The 23111-nt window shown below is 41.5% G+C and overlaps 1 protein-coding gene across 1 annotated transcript in view; it reads right to left on the reverse strand.

Moving 5' to 3' along the window:
• Positions 1–322: 322 nt before the first annotated feature.
• lmbr1l (limb development membrane protein 1-like) overlaps positions 323–23111 on the reverse strand; it is a 63730-nt gene continuing 40941 nt past the window's right edge. Inside the window, exons 9-17 of the mRNA XM_068024876.1 lie at positions 21468–21540; positions 20194–20280; positions 19997–20073; positions 18082–18159; positions 16352–16425; positions 15472–15562; positions 14086–14152; positions 9704–9865; positions 323–5247 (exon numbers count right to left, since the gene is read on the reverse strand). Of these exons, the coding sequence (XP_067880977.1) occupies positions 5165–5247; positions 9704–9865; positions 14086–14152; positions 15472–15562; positions 16352–16425; positions 18082–18159; positions 19997–20073; positions 20194–20280; positions 21468–21540 (792 nt within the window). The 3' untranslated portion in view covers positions 323–5164. The remainder of the gene's footprint in view (positions 5248–9703; positions 9866–14085; positions 14153–15471; positions 15563–16351; positions 16426–18081; positions 18160–19996; positions 20074–20193; positions 20281–21467; positions 21541–23111) is intronic.

The raw sequence follows: 23111 nt of genomic DNA on the forward strand, positions 1-23111 counted from the left end.
ATAGTGTATTATTTTGCTGTCTTCTGAAGACAGGAGGATATCAAGATACAGGTTAAAACCAGATGCTGAAATAAATGGAAGAGGGTTCTCCGTTCGTGCTCGAATTCTCCTAGTTCACCAGATACAAGAGCTGCCAGAAACACTGGACTCAAAAATATCTGCAGCAAAAAAAAGTGAAGAAACCCCTAACTTGTGACACATTTCACAATCAAGTCTCAGACTGGGGTAGGGGGCAGTGGGAAAATCATACAAAATTTTGTGTTAGGCAGGACAAGTGAAAACACAACCAATTTTTTTTTTTTTTTAATGCATTTTACTTGTATTTAACAGATTGTACACAAAGATACAAACAAGTATGCATCACAATTTTAAATCATAACATTTATTGAACAATGGGTTTCAAAAAAGACATTCTTTTTCACAGGAGTGATGATTATATCAGAGCCATTTCACTCCAATATACAGCAACTTTAGGAGACAAGGTTGCTGGGACTCAAATGCCAGGTCACCCAAGTATTTTAGAATCCTTAACTAAAACGACATTAAGGATATGCCCCATGACTGGGAATTTCCATAGGCCATAATTCCTATAGCAATTTTAAAAAATCTGAACCTTACATTTGGAATGTAAATCTTTGAAGACAGGGACAGATATTTTGACAGAGGGGCAAAAGCTGATGCTCACTGAAGTAAATTCCTCCCCTCACCCCAAGATTCTCCCTTCCTCTCCTGAAAGCATTGATTTATATTGGGGTACAGTTCAATGGGTACCAGCCTCTGTACCTCCAAGCAGCCCTTCATATGCAAGCCTAAGCAGCAAGTGCGAGTAGACTATTTGATCGTTAAGGGCAGCAGATCAACTGATCTATATGGCTTACTTATAATGAACAAGGTAGTGCCCATTACCCACTAAGCCATCTGGGGAGCGAAGTGAACTACTTTTGCACTAAATACATAATCGAGTGATGAACTAAAACACAACTACATTGGAACAAGGTGCTCAATAATATCCAGTTTATAGACTAGTCTGGAAAAAATAAACCATGCTCCCCAAATTGTATTCCCATCCATCGTACAGAAAATTAACTATGATGTGCAAAACCATTTAATATGCAGTGAGAGTGCCAAAGATGACACGTTATACATGCACATTACAACCAGAAGGCAACCTCTTAACTGTAACCAATCCCATTCTACCTCTCAAACATGTTTTGCCAATATACTTTTTAAAAAACAATTTTTTCAGCTAAATTGGAGGGTTTAAAATGGCAATATTGAAACCTAAAAAAAAACCTCAAAGTTGCCAAGAGAATTTATAGCAGCATAAAAAGGTTAACTACATCTGCAAGAACTGGGCTGTATGACGGCACTGCCAAGGTAGCAAATATGATTCCGCATAGGAGGGCAGATTGACTGGCAATGAAGTATTTATTAGCGATCTACTGAAACATCTCGCATGCCCTTTAAATGAGCACTGTCTAATGAAACACCACAGCAATGCAAGAGGAAGAGGAGAGGGAGGAGAGAGAAATGTATTTCTTGCCCGGGGATTGTTTCCTTTTTGCACATTCCTTATGTTAAAAAAAAATAATCAGCAGACACAATCCCTGAGGCTGATTCGTTACAAAATTCAACTCCTGCAATTCAATTTAAGAGCCATTATAAACAGGTTTAAAACAAAGAATAAACCCATCAAAATTATCAGAATGGGTTCTTAAAACTTTGCTGCCTTGTCATAGCAGTTCAGGACCTTGGGCAGATCAGAGATCATCATACACAGGACTGAAAGTAACAATCTGATCAGGGTCCCGTGACTGTGCTAAATAAAACCATTCTTGGCCAGAAGGGATAATTACCCTATTACACACAAGCTTCATTAGTGAAAGAGTGCAGAGTTCAAACACAAACATCTGAGAGTTGATTCCTTGTTTCAGTAACAATAGGGTAAGCTTCAGTTGTAAAATAAATTTCTTGACCAAGAGGTATCATGATGCCAAAACACTGGCTCCAGTCATTAGTCTTTGAACTAGGAATCCAATAAAATGAGTGAAATCTTTGACACTCAGAGAGGGAAAAAAATCTAAGATGGACATTAAGGATTTACTAGGATAGAGATTTTGCCAAAAGGATGCCCTTTTGTTAAATTGCTGGTGTTGAACTTGTATCACACAAGCTAACCAGTCTTTCTACCACCAAACGGAGGTGCTGAGCACTGATTAAATCTCAAACTTTAACAAGCATTCTATATTAGTTTCATTCATACATATTCTCGCAGCTTCTACTAAACAGGTATCATCATAGAAATTTTGCCACACACAGGACGCTCGTGTACTTTGGAGTTCAAACTTCTTGTACTTTTCACCTTCCTACCCCTGCCTTTCATAATAGAGATAGGAATGCAAACTGTCCATTCAGCTTTTGCAAATCATTTAGGTTTATATAAATGATAGCCCTCTATTATTTTACAACCAGCTGGGATCTAGTGACCTTTCCTGGACCTTTTTTTACATCATTGTCTTTATAGACACCGTGCAAGAGTACTGTTGCTTTTGAGGAAGCAAAATCTAATTCAAGCAACACAAGTCCATATAGTTAGTCTGAGTGATATTCTACAGAAACACATAGTGGAGATATGTACAGTAAAGGCCTTCAGAGAAATTAGACAAAGCAACTGCAAGGATAACCACTGGGTCACCCCAAACTGCAATTTCCATTATCCTCCGTAAGGATATTTTAAGCAAGCATTACCGGGACGGGATTTCACTCAAGAACAACTTTAAGAACTTTAAAGAGTATCAAGCTTCCCCCTCCTCTCCTAAATTCTGAATCTTCCTTCACTCTGGTGCTGCCTGGGAGGCTGAGAAAATCACATCCATTCTGCCCAAGTGGTTACTGCAAAGCTTCCTAAAAGTTTCTGTCCATTTGTACTGAAATCCATTGATATCCTTGGCTTCTGCCACCAATCCTTCACACCACCATTGATGCCTGTTGTTCTGCAGAAGTTACCATTCCTAAAACTTTCACAGGTTTACTAGCTTAAAATGAATGCCTACATTAAAAGGCCTCAAATGGCAAACCAGAACAAATGATGTCCTTCAGTTATTTACCACCTTTGCTAACTAGCCGAAGATTTTAACTGCATAAATTTAACGAATAGCAAATTTGAAGCCAGTTTTCTGCTAACTGAAGTTTAAGGAACAGAAAAATAGATTTATCTACAACACTTGGGGGACAAAGGCCCAATAACCAGAGTGCAGGGCTGCAACTGGAGAGTTAGTCTGTCAAAAGTTTTGCAGTGACAAGTGCCAATCTTGTGAAACCATTTTAAAGTTGTTTTAAAGCTTCATTTTTCTCTATTACTGCATGTTTCCAAGTGATGCAAATCAAGTGGATAATTAAATTGTCAGGCTGGCTTGGCTACCTGGAGGATCGATGTATTTTCCACAGAACAGTTGGAAACGAGTTTTCAATTTCCATATTCTGATGCCATCGTGGTGAAATTCATCACTGATAGGAGGGAGAGAGGCGGCAGGAGAGCCAGTGCCCACATACACCTTTCTAGTGGATGGTTACATCGAGCAATGGCAGGCGCCACCGTAGAGAGAAATGCATCAGCAAAAAAGGTCATCTCTGCCTCTCTAAAAATTGGTTAATGATAATTAATGTAATTTATCAATGAAGCATGAGACTTAACTCACCAGTGGAAAAATAACCAACAACTAATAACCCAAAACAACATTAGCAATTTTATAATAAACTTACAAAAACAGATCAATGGCCAGAAAGTATTAACCATCATCTTATTTTTGACATTGCAAGTGGCAATAGTTTGTTGATGGCTCATCTTTTTAGACAGTCTACACTTTGTAGTATGGAAACGTCTCCAATCCCAAGAGCCAGCAGATAACTCAGCTATTACTGTTCAAATCCGGTAGAAATGAAATGCAATTCAATTCAATCCTTCAATCAAATGAAGTCTTCGCTTTGGAGTGGGCAGGATGCAGCCTGAATGTGTGTGCAGAGATTCAGTTGGAGCTCCTGACACTCTTACTTCCATTAACAGAACTAAAATGTTGAAGGATATAAGGGCCATTACCAAGCAGTGGGACAAGAGGTTTTGCTTCATCAGTACCCTTAACACCAACACTGCCCACTATCTATAAAGCACCAGTTTAGTAACACAAAAATAAATTATTTGCCAATAACCAGTGCCGATTAGAACTCCTGTAATTTTGCATTGAAACATGTTAAACAATGAAAACCATCTCATCTCTTCTACCTGAATTCCAATAACTAAAGCTGCACATTTACTCTTTACAATGTTCACCAACTCCCTGCATGGTTAACAGCCTGGGCTTCTCTGTCAGTAGATGCTCTCCACTGCTTCCATTAAATGGTTCTTGAAGGAGCATGGTCTGGAAGAATATCCTGAAGGATTTTTCCCCCAATAGCATCTTGTAACAATTAAGATGTTTAAAACTCTTAAAATTCACAGCCACTTTATAAAAAATATGTATATATAATAAACACATAGATAAAGGAAATGTGCCTTTGAGTTTAAAAAGTTCTGCACTCCCCACCCCTGTCCCCAATTTCCACTGTTCCCAGCATACAAGGAAATCCTTCAGAGTCTATCCATTTTGACAGCACTACTGAAAAACAATTTAAAACAAAAATGGAAGGAACACCCATCGGTCAACAGTAAACTTAAAAAAAACACTGGCAACATCCAAGGGGGGAAAACACTTTAAATAAAACATGCTAAAACCACATAAAAAAGAAATATTGCACAGAGTACGTAGTGTAAACATTTAACTGCTTGAAATATCTGCCTCTTTGGATTAATTCCATCCCACAATATTGTACAGTTGCATAATGAGGTCTATCTCGATGGTAATTCAAAATCCGACTGATGTAAACAAAGTTTGGTCTCTCTCTGGTGGGAAAGAGATATTCGATTGGGCAACCCCAAGAGTTTAGAGATTTGCTGAAAATAACTGCCTGATCCTGAGTTTAAAGTTCATGTTCCTTGGACCTGGGGTTATGGGGCCTTAGAACTTAGAAACTCAACCAATAGCAGCATTCACAGTATAGTTTTAACATAGTTCAGTCCCTTGCGTGGCTGGTCCATTTAAATTTCATCAGTCATATCTATCCAGCAATGTTACACCAGTCTCTTGCTGTTAGCTGGACCCATCTTGGCAGAGGTGCTGGATCTGGTGACTGGAAGAGGCAATCTATCTAACCCTGAAAGAAATAAATGTTGAAAAAAGTTAGACTCACAATCAATTCATTGCATAAATTCTACAGGGGGTGAAAATCCTCTTAAATGAAAAACAGTTGAAAGTCCATTTTGCTTGGTAATTACCCTAATTGCAACTTTTAATTAAATCTAATTTTTGCACACTCACTCCTCTGCGCATGTGCTTGCTTTGGTTCATCACCCATGTATACTGTTGGATAAGGAAATCCAAACTCCAACTCATTAACTCCCAGCCTACAGGCAAGTGCTGCACAATATTAACATTCACATTCAGACCAAGGTTTACACCTCATCATTCTGAGCATCTGATAACTACCACTGCACAATTCAACAAGGCTGGCAATAACATTTTCAAAAGCAAATACCAATATCAAACCAGTCAGTCTCAAGATTTGTAATCCACAAACGAGCAGGAAAGGCAAATCAGATTCTAACAATCAGTTCACATAACCTACTCTTTTCTCTGAGATAAGCCAGCATTACAAAAGATTACTTTAAAATAGACTGTAAACTTATCAAATTTAATTATAAATAACTTAGCACTTTTTTCAGTCAGACTTCATTGTGATCAAGGAGGCCCCCGCTGAGAGCCCAGGCCTAGTCAGGCCCGTTTGAATTTTTTTTTTAATCTTAACATCCAGAAATGGAAGTTAATTATTTTAGAACACAGGATTTGAGTCAATAATGCTCAAGTTCTTTCCATATTTTGGATTTATTCCAACTGGTCAGAGTCTCTAGTTATTGTGAAAGTTTGCCCTTGGTCAAATAAATTATTCAAAAAGCAAAAAAAGCGAATGTGAAAAATCAAAAGGCGCATTTGTCAATTGGGTGAATAAGTATCTGCAAAGCAACAAAACAAAATTTTTAAAATACTTTTACAGATAAAACATTTTGAAATATTTGGTCTGAATAACCAGTTAAATTTTATTAGGATATCCAGCACTGACACAATGGGCCAAATGGCCTCCTCCTGCACTGTAAGTATTTCTATGTTTCTATTATAGACTCAAGTGTTGAGGGCGGGACAGGAGGAGGAAAAACCCAGCAACTACCCAGTTGTCTTACTGTTCAGTTTAGAAAAGCAGCTACATCCAGATGTTTGTATCTACTACTTGGTAGGTGATTTCAGCAAGTCACACAAAGCCAGGAAACTTTAAATTCAGCATCTTTCACAACAGAGCAACAGGGTGTATAGCAAGGAGGAGAAGGGGAAATGAAACACTGATCAGATCAACTAATTTAAAAGAACTTTCATTTATATGGTGCTGTTCACGTCCTCAAAGCGTCCCAAAGCGCTTAACAGCCAATGAATTACTCTTGAAGCACAGTGGCTATTCTGTAGGCAAATGTGGCAGCCATTTGCACACAGCAAGTTCCCACACACACAGCAATGAGATGAACTATCGGGTTAGACCCATTACCTCAGCATTTATCCAGCATGTGAAAACATTATGCTGGACAACAGAAATACAGTTCCTTACTGCAAGCTCCTATCCCTCCCCAACCCTGGGGCCAATCAAATGGACATCTGAAAGCACTAATGGTTTTAATATTACATATTCTAGGGAACAACTTGTCACAGTAGAGGGTGTTTTACAGAGGATGTACAATAACTTCATACTCCAGGTTCAAAGCACCTTATTTAATGAAGCAAAAAAAAAAAGGCATTTGGCATCTCAAGAAAGTCTGTCCATAAATTTAGGAATACTACAAACAATGGCGGGTAACTGAACCGTTTCAACAATCTGTGCAAATTATCTTGATAAACTTATAAATACCATACAATTAGACACATTGTCGTTTGCTTTTGAAGTCCAGAAACCCTCACACAATCCAGAAAGTGCCTTTATAAAATACTGCTAACGTGCTAATATCAACTCCATTCAATAGGTGGGTACAGATTTCCACTCATATGGTGCGGGCGAGGCTCTTCAGCCCTCCTTATCTTGACCCTTTGGAATGAGTGGCGGCCCCAACTTTGTGCTTGGGCAGCCATTGCATTCAATTTGTTGACAATGAGAGATTAGAAATGGCTCCCAGGAGACAAAACTTTTCATAGCAACATTTACCCAGAGGAACCAGACTGGGATTGTATTTCAGGACAAACGTCACCAGTTACTGACCACAGATCTAACGTGGCCAGAGTGTATTTTAACCCTTATTGATACGTTTTAAAGGCAAAAGTAAAAAGTGAAATTGAAACCCATTTAAGGGCAAAATGGGGAGCACCAGGTTACTACAAGGCTCAACATTTTGTACCCCAATCCAAAAACAGCATTCAAATCTACAGTATTCGGCTTCATATACCTACAAGAACAAACATACTACAATCAAAATCTTCAGCTGTCCCTCCCCGTTGGCACAATGGGCACAGCCGTACCAAATTTTGTGCAATAACACAGATGAGATCACTCAATCAGAAACTGGGGACTGGATCTGTGTCAAACCAATGGCAAAATATTTGGAGAAAGGGGACTCTATAGTTCCTTATGCACAGCTTGCAAAGGCAAGGAAACTAACTTTTAAAAGACATGCGTTCAATTTGGCTCCAAGCGGTACCAAAAACAGCAATTTTGGGACAGTTGAGAAGATGGTAGAGTTTGTGGTAGCGTTCAATTAGAATTCTATACCCAAACATTGAATGGAGTTCAAACTTGTGTTAATTCAGTTATTTCTTCCTTCCACCACCAGCCCCCCCCACCCCCCAGCCCCCGCCTCCATTTGAAGTAGAATTTGGTGACTTGCAGCAGATTGACCTGTTGAGCACCCAGGAGAGCCAAATGGTACCGACTCTTGCTGGGGTATAGTTCCCTGGTGCCTGCAGCTGTCTAGTAACTCACCCAAGTGGCCATTCTTCATTTGCCAGCAGGCTATTCCACAGGGATGAAGAGGGAAAGGGCAGGAAAGAGACATGGGCAAGGGAAAGAAATATTAGAAATGTTGAGCAGAGAGGCAGAGGGGTTTTGGGAAAGCATTCCAGGGCAGGGGGCTGAGGCAGGAGAGAGCGCGAGAGACAAAAGAAGTTAGGATCAGAGGAATGGAGTTGAGTCGCGGTTTTAGTGCTAGGAGGTGGTTACAGAGATAAGGAGGAATGATGAGCAAGACCAGGATGAGAATTCTAATTAAGGCATTGGGGCACCAGAAGCCATTGTAGATCAGCGAGGAAAGAGGTGATGGGCAAGAGGAACTTGATGCAGAATAGGGTATGAGCAGCAGAGTTTTAGATAAGCTGAGGTTTACAGAGGGTGGAGGATGGAACACCTGCCAGACGACCATTGGGATAGTTAAGTCTAAAGGTTAAAAAAGGCACAAATAAGGGTTTTAGTGACAGAGGGCTCATACAAAGGTCAAAGTAGGCGGTCACTGGAATGGAGATGGTATGGAGTCAGAAATCCCGCTTGGGGTCAAATAGGACAGCAATTTGTAAACAGCTTAGTTTAGCCTGAAATCAGGCCAAGGAGAGGGATGGGGAGTCAGTGGTAGAGTTTGTGGCAGGGGCCCCAAGATGAAATACAGAAAATAGAAACAAAGAAAAAACAAAAAGAGAATACAATTCAGACCAATCCAAGGTAAACAAGCAACACTGTGCCTTTCGAGAGTCTGAAACCCACTAGAAGTGCTTTCAAGGATGGCTCCAAAGGCATGACTCCTGATGACCCAAACATTGCCAGCCACTGAGCCCACTTGTATTTGATGGCAAAGCTGTTCTGTGCTCACTGGCCTGTATGCATCCCTCCAGCCAGTGAAGGAAATTCCAGGGGCCAGAAGAAGTCACAAATTATGAAAACCTAGTTTCTACCTAATATTCTGGAAACTGTAGAATCTGCCCAGCAGCACAAAAGGCATGGAACCCTGATGTAAACACTTCTTGGAGCAGCTCTGTAGTATAAACTTATCAGAGAATTGTGCTTAAAGCATCCAAACTAACCTCATCCCAGAAGTGGTACCATTACTCAGCAACAAGGGATGTTTGATGTGTGTTGGATGGTTTCACCATATTGGTTTCAGATGCTCTATAGAACGTTAGTTGGTATGCTCAGGTGAAGTCTAGCATCTGCGGCCCTACACACAAATATCTACCTGATGCAAGGATACTACAGGTTTAATGAGACAAGATGCCTCAGCTGCAGCATTCAGTTTAGGATTCTGTACCCAACTATTGAAAGGAATTACTACAAAAGCTATAATTATGTGAAACATATCAAATCCTGTCATGTTTCCAATAGGATTCTAGTTCTAAAAGGTTCTTCAAGCAATTATTGAAAGCACCTTGGTCTTGTCAAGATGTACCTGAGCAGAATGCCTGACAGGAAGAGAAGGGTATCTAATCCCCAGTGTGCTGTTCAATAACTAAAATCACAGTCAGTATAACTACCTTCTTTTCAGGCATAAGATTTACTGGTGTCATAATACTGTTACAGTTGTACAGCTAGTACTTACCAAATGCATGGAGAAGTTCTGCTTGTATAGCCCTGGTGAATTTTTTGACCAGGCACATTGCAGTAAGGCCAGCAAAAAGCATATTGTAGAGAAAGATGATGTAAAAATTTCCCAACCAGTTAAACCTGCCAAAGTTCCCCAACAAGTCAAAGTTTGTGATTCCTAAAAGAACAAAAAATATTTTTTTTTAAATAAAGAGGGAAGCAATTCCAATACCTGATTGAACATCTGTAAGATAATTCAGAAACTCTGCATGCACGACTTTACTCAGATCATTTAACACGAAGCAACACAGTAGGAAAAGTGAAAGTGTTGTCAAAATGGACACTGCATTGAAACCTTGAATAAACACGCACCACCCGAGAGCACACAAGTGAAAAACAGATACATACGATTCTTCTGTAGCATTTCTTAAAAAGCCTGTACTGCTGATCACATTTGCAGTTAAATAAATTCTCTTTCCTCTCAGGGTGCTGACTGTTGATAATGGACAGCATCATAAATAGTGTGGTCATTCATGTGGGTGCCTGAACATGGAGTACCATATGTGCATTAAAGCCACCTGTAATCACATATACGGGTGCAAAGGAGAGAGAGCGAGAGAGAGGGGAGGGAAGAAGAGAGAGAGAGGGGAGGGAAGAAGAGAGAGAGAGGGGAGGGAAGAAGAGAGAGAGAGGGGAGGGAAGAAGAGAGAGAGAGGGGAGGGAAGAAGAGAGAGAGAGGGGAGGGAAGAAGAGAGAGAGAGGGGAGGGAAGAAGAGAGAGAGAGGGGAGGGAAGAAGAGAGAGAGAGGGGAGGGAAGAAGAGAGAGAGAGGGGAGGGAAGAAGAGAGAGAGAGGGGAGGGAAGAAGAGAGAGAGAGGGGAGGGAAGAAGAGAGAGAGAGGGGAGGGAAGAAGAGAGAGAGAGGGGAGGGAAGAAGAGAGAGAGAGGGGAGGGAAGAAGAGAGAGAGAGGGGAGGGAAGAAGAGAGAGAGAGGGGAGGGAAGAAGAGAGAGAGAGGGGAGGGAAGAAGAGAGAGAGAGGGGAGGGAAGAAGAGAGAGAGAGGGGAGGGAAGAAGAGAGAGAGAGGGGAGGGAAGAAGAGAGAGAGAGGGGAGGGAAGAAGAGAGAGAGAGGGGAGGGAAGAAGAGAGAGAGAGGGGAGGGAAGAAGAGAGAGAGAGGGGAGGGAAGAAGAGAGAGAGAGGGGAGGGAAGAAGAGAGAGAGAGGGGAGGGAAGAAGAGAGAGAGAGGGGAGGGAAGAAGAGAGAGAGAGGGGAGGGAAGAAGAGAGAGAGAGGGGAGGGAAGAAGAGAGAGAGAGGGGAGGGAAGAAGAGAGAGAGAGGGGAGGGAAGAAGAGAGAGAGAGGGGAAAGAGAAGAAAAAATAAGAAAAATCTAAAATGAGCTTTTCATTTTTTTTTAATAAGGCAACCAACAATGGCCAAGAGATAAATTCTGCATCATACAGACTGGGAAGGTCCTAGGTTCAATCCCTGGCCTGAATGCCAAGTACCTGATTCTCAGCCATGACAGAAGCAATGGGCGGCACAGTGGCGCAGTGGTTAGCACCGCAGCCTCACAGCTCCAGCGACCCGGGTTCGATTCCGGGTACTGCCTGTGTGGAGTTTGCAAGTTCTCCCTGTGTCTGCGTGGGTTTCCGCCGGGTGCTCCGGTTTCCTCCCACAAGCCAAAAGACTTGCAGGTTGATAGGTAAATTGGCCATTCTAAATTGTCACTAGTATAGGTAGGTGGTAGGGAAATATAGGGACAGGTGGGGATGTGGTAGGAATATGGGATTAGTGTAGGATTAGTATAAATGGGTGGTTGATGTTCGGCACAGACTCGGTGGGCCGAAGGGCCTGTTTCAGTGCTGTATCTCTAATCAATGGTGCTGCAATTGGCTGCAGTGTCCCTGTGTTAGGCGTGAAGAAAAGAAAAAGACCAAGGTTTCTGCTCCTGATTACTATCCAGCCATGCACGTGTGCCTTCATAATCAAATAGTTGGTTAACAGTCAAAGCATATGCATAAATATTTAATGGACAAGGCACCTCAAACACATGCAACTGTATTCCAGTGAGGGAGCCAATGCCTTCAAGAGAGGAGAAATTATTTTAAGAAGTTATATAAAATGTTCCCAAATTCTGCATTATAAAACAAGGCAGGAAAAACTGAATTTTACAGATGTATGTTTTACAAACTGAAAATGGGGCTCAGAACTCCCAGTGGACATAGAGGAGTTTGGTGCCATCTGCAGGCAGTCTTAGGTAACTCAAATTCCAACAGGATTGGTGGTCACAAGGTGCCATCAGCGCCAAGGGCTTGTCATGACTTGAGTAAAGCAAATTGTTTTTTTTTATTGCATTTGCTTCTGGGATCTCTTTAATTAGCATTTTGGAGATCACATTCCACAATTTAATCTAGTTTTCTGTGGAAACAGAAAACCAGTCCCTTCCTTGCATTATACAAAGAGGCAACTATTCCTTATTCTCAAATATCATATTCATGTTCATGTTCTCTGGTTACCAAAGGCAATATGAAAGTGGTAGCAAAAAGTCATTCAAACAGTATAGTTAATAGGGGCCTGATTCACTATTATTGGTTACATTCAGAGAAGCTGCAAAAATTACTAGTTGGGCAACAAATGACAGACTGGTGCAGTGCGGAGTGTACACACACACTTCAGAAATGCTACTTTTATCAACAGATTATCCAGTTCAGTTTTTCCTCCTATTTTCTCCATCCCTCTCAGACAGCCATACTAGGTGTTACAAAAATGCTTCCATTTTTTGTTAATTTTTTTTTTTTGAGAACTTGTTTTAAAACTGAAAAGATTCCAGGGACTATTTTTTTTTTTAACCAAGTTCACTGAAAGGACACTTACGATGTTGTTTGAAAACAACCTTTGCTGGAAATCATGTGCTTTAAGCTCAACAAACAGAAACTTTGGTGACCTGGGAAGATGTTTACAGAGAAGCCACATGTCAAGGTTTATGGAGGTCAGGATGTTGACTTTCTGTTTGGGGTTCAGATATTGTTTTCAGTTCAGTTGGGGTGTGAACTGTTTTGAAGACAGTTGGTGTTTTGCCTGCCAAGGAAAAAGAAACCCAAGCTAATTTTGCCTGCACCTCTCGAAAAGACCCCGAGAAGGCCAGCGTGTCAGCTCCTCTTTCCTCCTGTCTTCGGAAAAAACCTGCGCTTCAAGCGTGGGTTGGCTGAAACTCCTGATGCCATTTGTCTCTTGGAAAGCATACCAGACGGTTTTGACATCTCTAGAATGAATTGCTTCTGAAAAGATCCCAGTGACCCGTCTTCGTATATCCACACGCCAGACCAAAAGGGACAGCTGACTTTCTTCCATATCTTCTCTTTTTTCTTCAATTATCAAGTATTTGGCCAAAGTATTTTTTTTTTTGTAACAGACCACTGCAGAGAGAATTTTTTTTGTGTGCGTGGGGAATTTAAAAAGGGAACTTTCATATTTCAATCTGTGTGTTAATGCTTTGCTTCGTTACTGGATAAGTCTTGTTTGATGATAAACTGATAATTTTGTTGCTTATTAAAGAAACCCGGTTGGTGTATTTTATTCTGGGATAAAGAGTCGAGTATACGATTGACCGCATTGGTAACTGGGTAAACATTTAAATATATGTTGTGACCTGTGGAGAAGTGGAACTGGAAAAGACAGTGCACTCCTCACACCTCAGCTGTAACATAGGGTAAGGCTTCACAGTCTCACAGCCAGCTGACCATTCATCACAAGTGACCCTCGACAGCCAGTGTTTGCAGGCTATTTAACCAGAAGCAACAAACACTTTCAAGTGCAGTACTGAGGGAGTGCTGCATGGTAAGAGATGACATCCTCTGAACGAGAAATTAAACTGAAGCCCTGTCTGCCTGTTCAAGCAGTCACAGAAGATCCAATGGAATTATTTGAAGAGAAGGAGCTCTGTGTCCTGAACAACATTCCTCCCTCATCCAAAAGCAGGTTAATTCATTCATTCATTCAAGGTCATTCATCTCTTGCTGATTATGGTGGCAAGCTGACTGTTGTGCTTGATTACATAATAATAACTGCACTTAAAAAAATGCATTGGTGAAGCTCTGCCATCAAGAATGTAATAAAGCATGAAATAAAAAAACTCAAGCTTGTATTCACCCAATATTTCCCTCACACGCACACACAAAAGCACTCCAGCTGGGTACACAGGCTAACAAATTAAGAACTCTGGTTAATTTTGCTCCCCACCCTAGTCTGAGCAGGTCGAAGCCAACTAGAACAACCGCAACACTGTCCCAGCTGTGATGTGTAAACTCAGCACAGACCAGGAAGGTCTGAATTAGCTAGATACAGTGATTGAAAGTTAAACAGAAGCTACAGTCACTGGAGAAATTTATAACTGCTTACCGAGTGTCCGGGAGAATACTGGAAGGGCTGAGCTCAGAACAAGCAGTGACACACAGTTCCCGATTATCTAGATAAAAAAAAATTGATCAAAAGATTTTTATGCATAACAAAATAGATGATGGTATCCTTTAAAACGACTTTGAGCAGGCCATATCTGGAATACAGTGTCCAGTTTTGGTCTCCTCAAAGAGTATGGGATAGAGGCCCCAGAAAAGGTTTACAAGAGGGCCACTAGATTGATAACCAAATTTAAAGGCCCTCAGTTACCAGGACAGGCTGAGGGGACCAGCGCTTTTTATCTTTGAAAGAGAGACTTCAAAGAGATATAATTGAGATTCTTAAAGTAATTAAAAGGACATGAATAAGCTACTTAAGCTTGACAGGTTAGGAAGGATGAGGGACACAGCATAGGTTACAAAAGCATAGAACTTTGTTAGCTAAGGCTCCACAGTATCTCAGCCAAGTGACCATTCATCACAAGTGACCATTGACAGCAAGTATGTGCAGGCTATTTAACCAGAAGGAGCAAACACTTCCAAGTGCAGTACTGAAGGAGTGCTGCATCGTCAGAGATGCCATCCTTTGAACGAGACACTAAAGTGAGGCCCTGTCTACTTCCAAGTGGCCACAGAAGATCCAATGGAATTATCTGAAGAGGAGTCACTGGAGGCCAGTGTCACCAGTCACTGTTTGATCACCTCCAGTGGTTGGAGAGGATTGCTGTCGAGGTCCTTTTCCTAAATTGAACATTTTTTTCCTTTCTTTAAAAGTTGCCTTTTACAGGAGAATGAGACTGCCGGTGCGGGTGGGGAACGGTGTGCAAGCTACGCTATACAGGGACAGGATCAGTGGGTCCTTTCCTGTCCCCTCTCATATGTTTGTGACCATACAATATTTAACTGACTACCTGATGCCATATTCAAATATTAATCACTGCAGAATACCCATAAGAACAAGCTGAATAGTGCTGCCTAAGACTACTGTGCCATTGGGCAACACAGTTTAGTTGATGGCTAACTTTGTTCTTGTAGTAGGAGCAGCACTCAGACAGGCATTAGTAACCAGATTACAATTCTTTACAGCCCCCGAGTGCAAATGTTGTTTGCAGATTTAAGATCATAATATTTACATACAATTCGAGAATCCAAGAGAATCTGATAGTAGATTTGGAAGGGTAAGCTAGCCACTGGTCTTCTCTTGCCCAAAACATTACTATGCAGTTACCCAAGCTTCTAACAGGGTACACAAGAAAACAAACAGAACAATGTGGCATTTCAGAATACAACACAGGTCCAACCATTAAAAAAAGACTTTGGTGCAAAAGCGCCATTATAATCTTCAGAGGACATGATTTTAATCAACACTTCTCCAACTGTTAACACCTACCTTGGTCATAGTGGTGTCCTGCTTCCTGGGGGCAAGTTTGATGAAAAATGGGGAACTGTAAAACCCAACAACTGACGACACCATTAAGTAACTGCATTGAGGTTAAGGTGCAATAAAAATACTCAACATACCAAACAGGAACTAGTCCTGGAGCATTAGAAGCTTGAACCATCTTTCAGATGAAACATTAAACCAAGGCCCCATCTGCCCTCTCAGGTGAGCCCAAAAAGAGTCCAAATCCATTGCTTGAATAAGAATGGAGTTCTCGACTGTGCTGTGGCTAATATTTATCCTTCAACCAACATCACCAAAACAGATTACCTGATCATTAGCACAATAATGTTTCTGGGATCTTCTGGTGTGCAAATTGGCTACGTTTCCCAAATTATAATAGTGACTACACTTCAAAGGAAGTACTTCCTTTTCCAGCACTGGACCACTCAGCCCCTGGCCAAGCCTTGTGCCGGACAAGCAGGGAGGAAACAGAGTCCCTGAGAGGCAGCTGCCATCAGGGCCTTTCCAACTGCTGCTGGGGAGCCCAGAGGAAAGATCAGGGTGGGGATGGCTGGGGGCTATAGAGCAGGGCATACAACTTTTTGATCCATGGGGGTCCTGGGGCAGGGCCTTGCATCAGGCTTCTTCAGACACCAACACTGGGGTGACCAACAGATTGGTGAACAGCAAACTGAGGCAAAATGAGAGGGAACATGCCCTCACTCTCATTGTGGCACTTGGCCTCTGCCTACTACAGGTGATGATCCAATGACATGCTGTGGGGAAACCTTAGGCAAGCCTGGTGGAACACAAAGTGGGTGGAGACCTGACATAACAGGACTCTGTCAGTCAGTCTTTAAAAAATAGATAAATGTTGAAAGGATACAAAATGAGAACGACTTCCACAGCAGCTCCAAGTGAACCAAACATAGAGAGAGAGTCTTTCCCCAGAAGAGGATCCTAGAATAGAAAAAGCACTTAACAGCATGACAAAACATCACACACAGTAACTCAAGGTTCAACACACCAACATCCTCAAGCTGGGACTGCAGTCACAAGTACAATTGGCTTCAGGGTGCCAAACATTTTTGGGATGGATGGTGGCGGGGGGAAAAAGAGAGAAGGGAAGGGCAGGAGCCAGAGTTCCTGGGTGTGATGATCACTACCCAAAAAGCTCACTGCTGGAAGTGTACTGTTGAGACGTCAAGATTGGATAGTCAAAACACACTGTCACAGTACACAGAAAAATGGCCATTTAGACACATTGGATAGCTGTTAGTTCCTGCAGCATTTGCAATAAAGCATAAAGTGGGGAGGATACAAAATCCAGAAATCCACCACCACACTGCAAGAGTAGCCTGCAAACTCTCAGCTGCCACTTTCCTCTAAATCACAGATACTGTACATGATGAAAAGGGGAAAAAACTGCAAACACTGCAGGTACATAACAGGCCAGGCTATATTAGGAAAGAGAAACAATAGCCAACATTTTACCGTTAGTCCCTCTTTAGAACCACAGATGAGTTGCGAGGGATCAACCCATCTTTCCCCTTTCCAAATTCTGGCAGACCTACAAGAGTGTATGTTCCAGTATTTTCTGGTCATAATTCAGATATGGTATATATGTGGTAGGGGAGCTCCCTCTCCAGGTCACTAAAGCTAGTGCAAGATATACCCTGATAAAAAAAAGTTTAGGGACCACATTATAACACAGCACAAGTAATAGCTTAAGTGGCTGGAGGCCATCTATACGGACAAATTATATACAATTTATTTTTATTTACGTTGACACATTTTGATCCTCTGCTTGTGCAGAGAACAAAGGAGAGTCTGGCACTTGTAATTCAGCAAAAAATGCCAGTTTGTAGAGTTGCTGGGAAGCTTACTGTCAAACACTAGTTTTCCAAGTGAATAAACAGCAGTTTTGAAAATGGAGCTGCAACAGGCTCTGTTACACAGATGATCATGCATTCTACGTTCAGAATCAAATATTCTAACTCTATGTAGGTGTTCAAACACAACTAAGTGGCTTCTATCTTCAAGATGAACATTTAACAAGTTAGGTTTCACTCCACTGTAGCAGGGCACAGGCATTCAATTTGGTTACAGAAGTCAACGTGCAATTGTCCCTGCATTTGGGCGCCAGTCATGTACATTTAGCTTTGGAGACTTCCCCTTTGCAGATTCTTGGGGGCGATAAAGCCACCAGACTCAGTGTGGTAATTCCAGCTATAGTTACAGGACAATAGCCAGACAAGAGCGACAGGAATAGGTCTGGGAAATTTCAGCTGCTATACTTCACAATACTAGAGGTGTGTCATAGGAACAGGTGGTCATTCAGCCCCTTGAGCGTGCTCCACCATTCAATTAGATCATGGCTCTGTAACCCTTAATAACCTTGCCTAAGCAAATCGACCATGCTGACTTTCCCAACTCAAAGACGTGCAGCTTTGAAATAAATAATTAGTGTCGGGGTGGGGGGGGGGCGCATTGTGCAGAGGTGAAATGTATGGTGTAACCAGGTCTGTGTAGATGGCTCCATGCTCAGACATGTATATGAACATGAACACAAACAGCTGAATTAAATGACACTTTACTTTATTTCAAGTTCTTTACCTGCATTCCTTTGGGCATGGCTGTTTCATCAATAAGCAACTCCAAAACATGGAATCCCACAAGCAGAACTGAGATACCCTGAAATAGCACCAGATAAAAACATATCAACTGCGAAGAACAGTGTACTCCAGCCTTCCCCAGTTAGTCAGACATCATGCTCAGTCCCAAAGCAGTAGAGATGAAGCTGCATTGCTCTATGTTTCAGAAGCACTGTGTTAATTCAAGTATTGTCTTTATGACCCTTAACGCTGATGGGATGATGCAAAATAAGGTTGGGGCTGTCCTGACCAAACCCTTCTCTACACACTCATACAGGGCTGGCACAATAAGAGTTGCAAAACATTGTTGAGGTAGTGCAAAATGTGCCTTATGCTGCATTTGGCCCATGATGTACCTCACCTGGAAGTGCTTGATGCCAACGCTAGCTACAAACATGTTGCACTGCTCACCAGCATAGAATATCCTCACTTGGGGAATACAACATTTTTTTTAAAACCCACAATAATCACACTTGGTTTGATCATATACTTCTGTAAGTTTTATTTATGGGTTGAGTAATATACAATTCCTGACTCACGTTACATCAGAACTCAAACAGGAGCCAAACATGTTTGTGCCAAAGGTCAACAAACAGTTCATCTCCTCAATGTGGTCTTTCATGTGAAGTTGAGTTTTCTGGATTCAGCCATAACAAGCACAATTAATTTCTGCATAAAATAAGTTGATTTCAAAAATAAAGAGCTGTTCTTTGAGTTATGCAAATGAGTCACTCCTAAAACAAGAGTAATGCAGCCTTGCATTAAAAGCTTTGCAGCTCAAGGGGACAGGAGGGACTTGAGACTGAACTCAAACGAAAGAATTTCGAAATCATAGAATTACAAAATGTATAAATGGCCACAAAAATCAACTCCCAGACCACTACTCCATTGCTGCATGTTTATTGAGAAATGACATTTTTAGTACAGTATATTCTGCACATATATCACAAACTGCAATGATTGTGCAAGACCCTCATTCCCCCAATAAAACTGGAATTGAGTGGAGTGGACACCATGGAGCAATCTCAAGCTAATTGAGAATGTGACCACGACAAAAGGCCCAAAGCTCTCCTATTCAAAAGCAGTATGCTCTCAAAGCAAACTTAAAATGAAACCCTGCATTTAAAACTTCCACTCTTCCCAGCACTGCCGTTTTGGAATCGGGACTCCCAAGAAGCATTCCATTCATCCACAATTTACAAAGTTGCTAGAAAATGCTCATCCCCAGCAATTACTTCAGTTGAAAAGGCTTTAAGTAGACTTTGTTTACAACAGAGATGCTTAAGATTTTGCAAGAAGGAAAATACACACAATTCAATCCTGACAGGATCAGTTTTTGATTTGCAAATAAACACTCAGGATTTCTATAAACAGCAGATACACAGACAACTGGCAAACCTTTGCATTCGGTAGTTCAACCCAAAACAAAAAGCTCAAAAATCTCTTGCACTAAAAGGTCAGACTATAAAGTGTGCCGCTGTCTCCAGGTGACATTTGACAGTGGGTTGGCTGCATTTAGTTGGCAAAGCATTAAAAACAGTTTACGGAACACTTTGTAGTTAAATGTTCTGTGAGATCAGCAATTCTGCACAATGAGTGAACAAGGTGGGATTGGGTACATTGCATTCTATGCTTGGACGAGGTGTGCATTTATCAGAAGAGGACTGTAATTTGAACCAAGTCTAATTTGCGCATTTGTTCTTTGTATCATTGTAACATGGATATAGATGGTATCCTTCGAAAACTAAAGTTAATTTGATATATAAAATGGCCATGGAGTAGAAAAAAGGTCAAAAGTTGCATTAATTACAGTTGGACAGACGAGTGGCTAGAATCTCTTCACTTCACCAAAACCCAACCAATATTTTAACACTTACTGTTAATGCCAGAAGCAGCAGCATGACCAATGGGTATCCCAGGTTCCTTTGCCAAGGTGATGCTCTTCTCCTAATTTCTGTAGGAACAGATTTGCTGTTAGATGTGCCACACTTTGCACAAAGTTATCAAAAAAGACATTGCTCTAGTTTACAGCAATAATTCTCACACACAGCTAATACAAATTTTCTGTCCTTACCTAACTTAAGCCTCCTGGCATGGATACTCAGGAACTGATTTTTGAGGGACTCCACACTGAAGAACACCCAGCAGGATGACAATTTGCCTGCCACCATAAAAAAAATGTTGCTTTTAAATTCCTTTCACGGTAAATGGCTTTTAAAAACAAGTAAAAGTGGTCTAAACTTGTCCATTCAACTGAAGATCGAACCTTCTATTGTAATGGTCAGCTATCAAAGAACAAACAAAGAACAAAGATAATTACAGCACAGGAACAGGCCCTTCGGCCCTCCAAGCCTGCGCCGATCCAGATCCTCTCTCCAAACATGTCGCCTATTTTCTAAGGTTCTGTATCTCTTTTCTTCCTGCCCATTCATGTATCTGTCTAGATACATCTTAAAAGACGCCATCGTGCCCGCATCTACCACCTCCGCTGGCAACGCGTTCCAGGCACCCACCACCCTCTGCGTAAAGAACTTTCCACGCATATCCCCCCTAAACTTTTCCCCTTTCACTTTGAACTCGTGTCCTCTAGTAATTGAATCCCCCACTCTGGGAAAAAGCCTCTTGCTATCCACCCTGTCCATACCTCTCATGATTTTGTACACCTCAATCAGGTCCCCCCTCAACCTCCGTCTTTCTAATGAAAATAATCCTAATCTACTCAACCTCTCTTCATAGCTAGCGCCCTCCATACCAGGCAACATCCTGGTGAACCTCCTCTGCACCCTCTCCAAAGCATCCACATCCTTTTGGTAATGTGGCAACCAGAACTGTACGCAGTATTCCAAATGTGGCCGAACCAAAGTCCTATACAACTGTAACATGACCTGCCAACTCTTGTACTCAATACCCCGTCCGATGAAGGAAAGCATGCCGTATGCCTTCTTGACCACTCTATTTACCTGTGTTGCCACCTTCAGGGAACAGTGGACCTGAACACCCAAATCTCTTTGGACATCAATTTTCCCCAGGACTTTTCCATTTACTGTATATTTCACTCTTGAATTGGATCTTCCAAAATGCATCACCTTGCATTTGCCCTGATTGAACTCCATCTGCCATTTCTCTGCCCAACTCTCCAATCTATCTATATTCTGCTGTATTCTCTGACAGTCCCCTTCACTATCTGCTACTCCACCAATCTTAGTGTCGTCTGCAAACTTGCTAATCAGTCCACCTATACTTTCCTCCAAATCATTAATGTTCTTGTTCTTTGTTCCATCATTGATGGTAATGTACAAAGGTGTCATACATACTCTATTACTGTAGGCAAGAACTTTTTCTGCATACCATTTAGCTTGTGCACCACAGCAGCCTCCTCAAATCGTGTACAGTTGAGCTGTTCATCCAGATCCTCCAAAAGCTAAAAACAAAAAAGTAAAGGAATAATGTATCCTCTCCCCAGTATTCCCTTGCCCTTCAACAACAAGGTGTATTTATATAGCGCCTTGAACATAGCAAAATATCCCAAGGCGCTTCACAGGAACGTTATCAAACAAAAATTAACATTGCCACATAAGGGGATATTAGGACAGTTGGTCAAAAAGGCAGATTTTAAGGAGTGTCTTAAAGGAAGAAAGTGAGGTGGAGAGGTAAAGAGAGGGAATTCCAGAGCTTAGGGCCCAAGCAGCTGCAGACATGGCCACCAATGGTGGAGTGATTAAAATGGGGGTTGCTCAAGAGGCCAAAATTAGATAAGCACAGATATCTCGGAGGGTTGCAAGGCTGGAGGAGATTACAGAGATGGGGGTGGGGAGGCCATGGAGGGATTTGAACACATTGATGAGAATCTTAAAACTGATGTGTTGCTGGACTAGGAGCCAACATAAGTCAGTGAGCACAGGGGTGATGGGCGAATGGAACCTGGAGAGAGTTTGGGTAAAAGCAGAAGAGTTTTGGATGAGCCTAAGTTTATGAAGGGTGGGAGGCCGGCCAACAGAGCATTGGAATAAAAACAAGAAATGCTGGAACCACTCAGCAGGTCTGGCAGCATCTGTGAAAAGAAGCAGAGTTAACGTTTCAGGTCAGTGACCCTTCTTCGGAACATTGGAATAGTTGAGCCTAACAACAGGTAACAAGAGTATGGATAAGGGTTTCAGCAAGTGATGGGTTGAGGCAGGGGTGGAGACTGGCGATATTAGAGGTGGAAGCGGGTGCTCTTGGTGATCGAGAGGCTAAGGGGTCGAAAGCTCAGCTCAGAGTCAAAATAGGACGGTGAAGTTGCAAACATGTGGTTCAGCCTTAATGGCCAGGGAGGAGGAAGAAGTCAGTGGTTAGTGAACAGTGTTTGTGGTGGGGGCCTAAGATGATGGTTATTTAATTAATAATCGATAATATTTAATTGGAGAAAATTTTGCTCATCAAATACTGGGTATTGGACAAGCAGCATGACAAGTCAGTGGCAGTTCATCCACCTCAAAATAAAATTAGACACTACCTCTCCTACATACCATGAGGGATGAACTTCAGGGAAAGGGACAAAGGGGAGAGTCATCATTGATCAAAAATAAAATAGTTTTCACATGACTCTTTTAATGCTGCACTTATATTGGACAATTGCTTCTTGAAGCAACAGGATCCACTTTAAAACAACCATATACCTGCATGGGAATGCTTGCTTCTTCCAACAGCATAAATGCCTTTATTTATATTCCGTTTATTGCTGATGTTAGAGGTACAGTTAACTAAGTATAAACACGCTATTAAAGCTCGATTTCAAAACTTTCATTCTGGCATAAAGATAAAGAAAGAAAGAAACCTTGTATTTCTATAATTTCTTTCATGACCTCAGAACATCCCAAATGGCTTCGCAACACAAGAAGGCATTTTGAAGTTAGTAATGTAGGAAATGCAGCAGTCACTTAGCGCACAGCAAGGTCCCACAAACAGCAATGAGATAATTTTGACCATTTTAAAAAAAAATAATGTTTGTCA

This window comes from Heterodontus francisci, chromosome X (assembly GCF_036365525.1).
Source record: "Heterodontus francisci isolate sHetFra1 chromosome X, sHetFra1.hap1, whole genome shotgun sequence".
NCBI lineage: Eukaryota > Metazoa > Chordata > Chondrichthyes > Heterodontiformes > Heterodontidae > Heterodontus > Heterodontus francisci.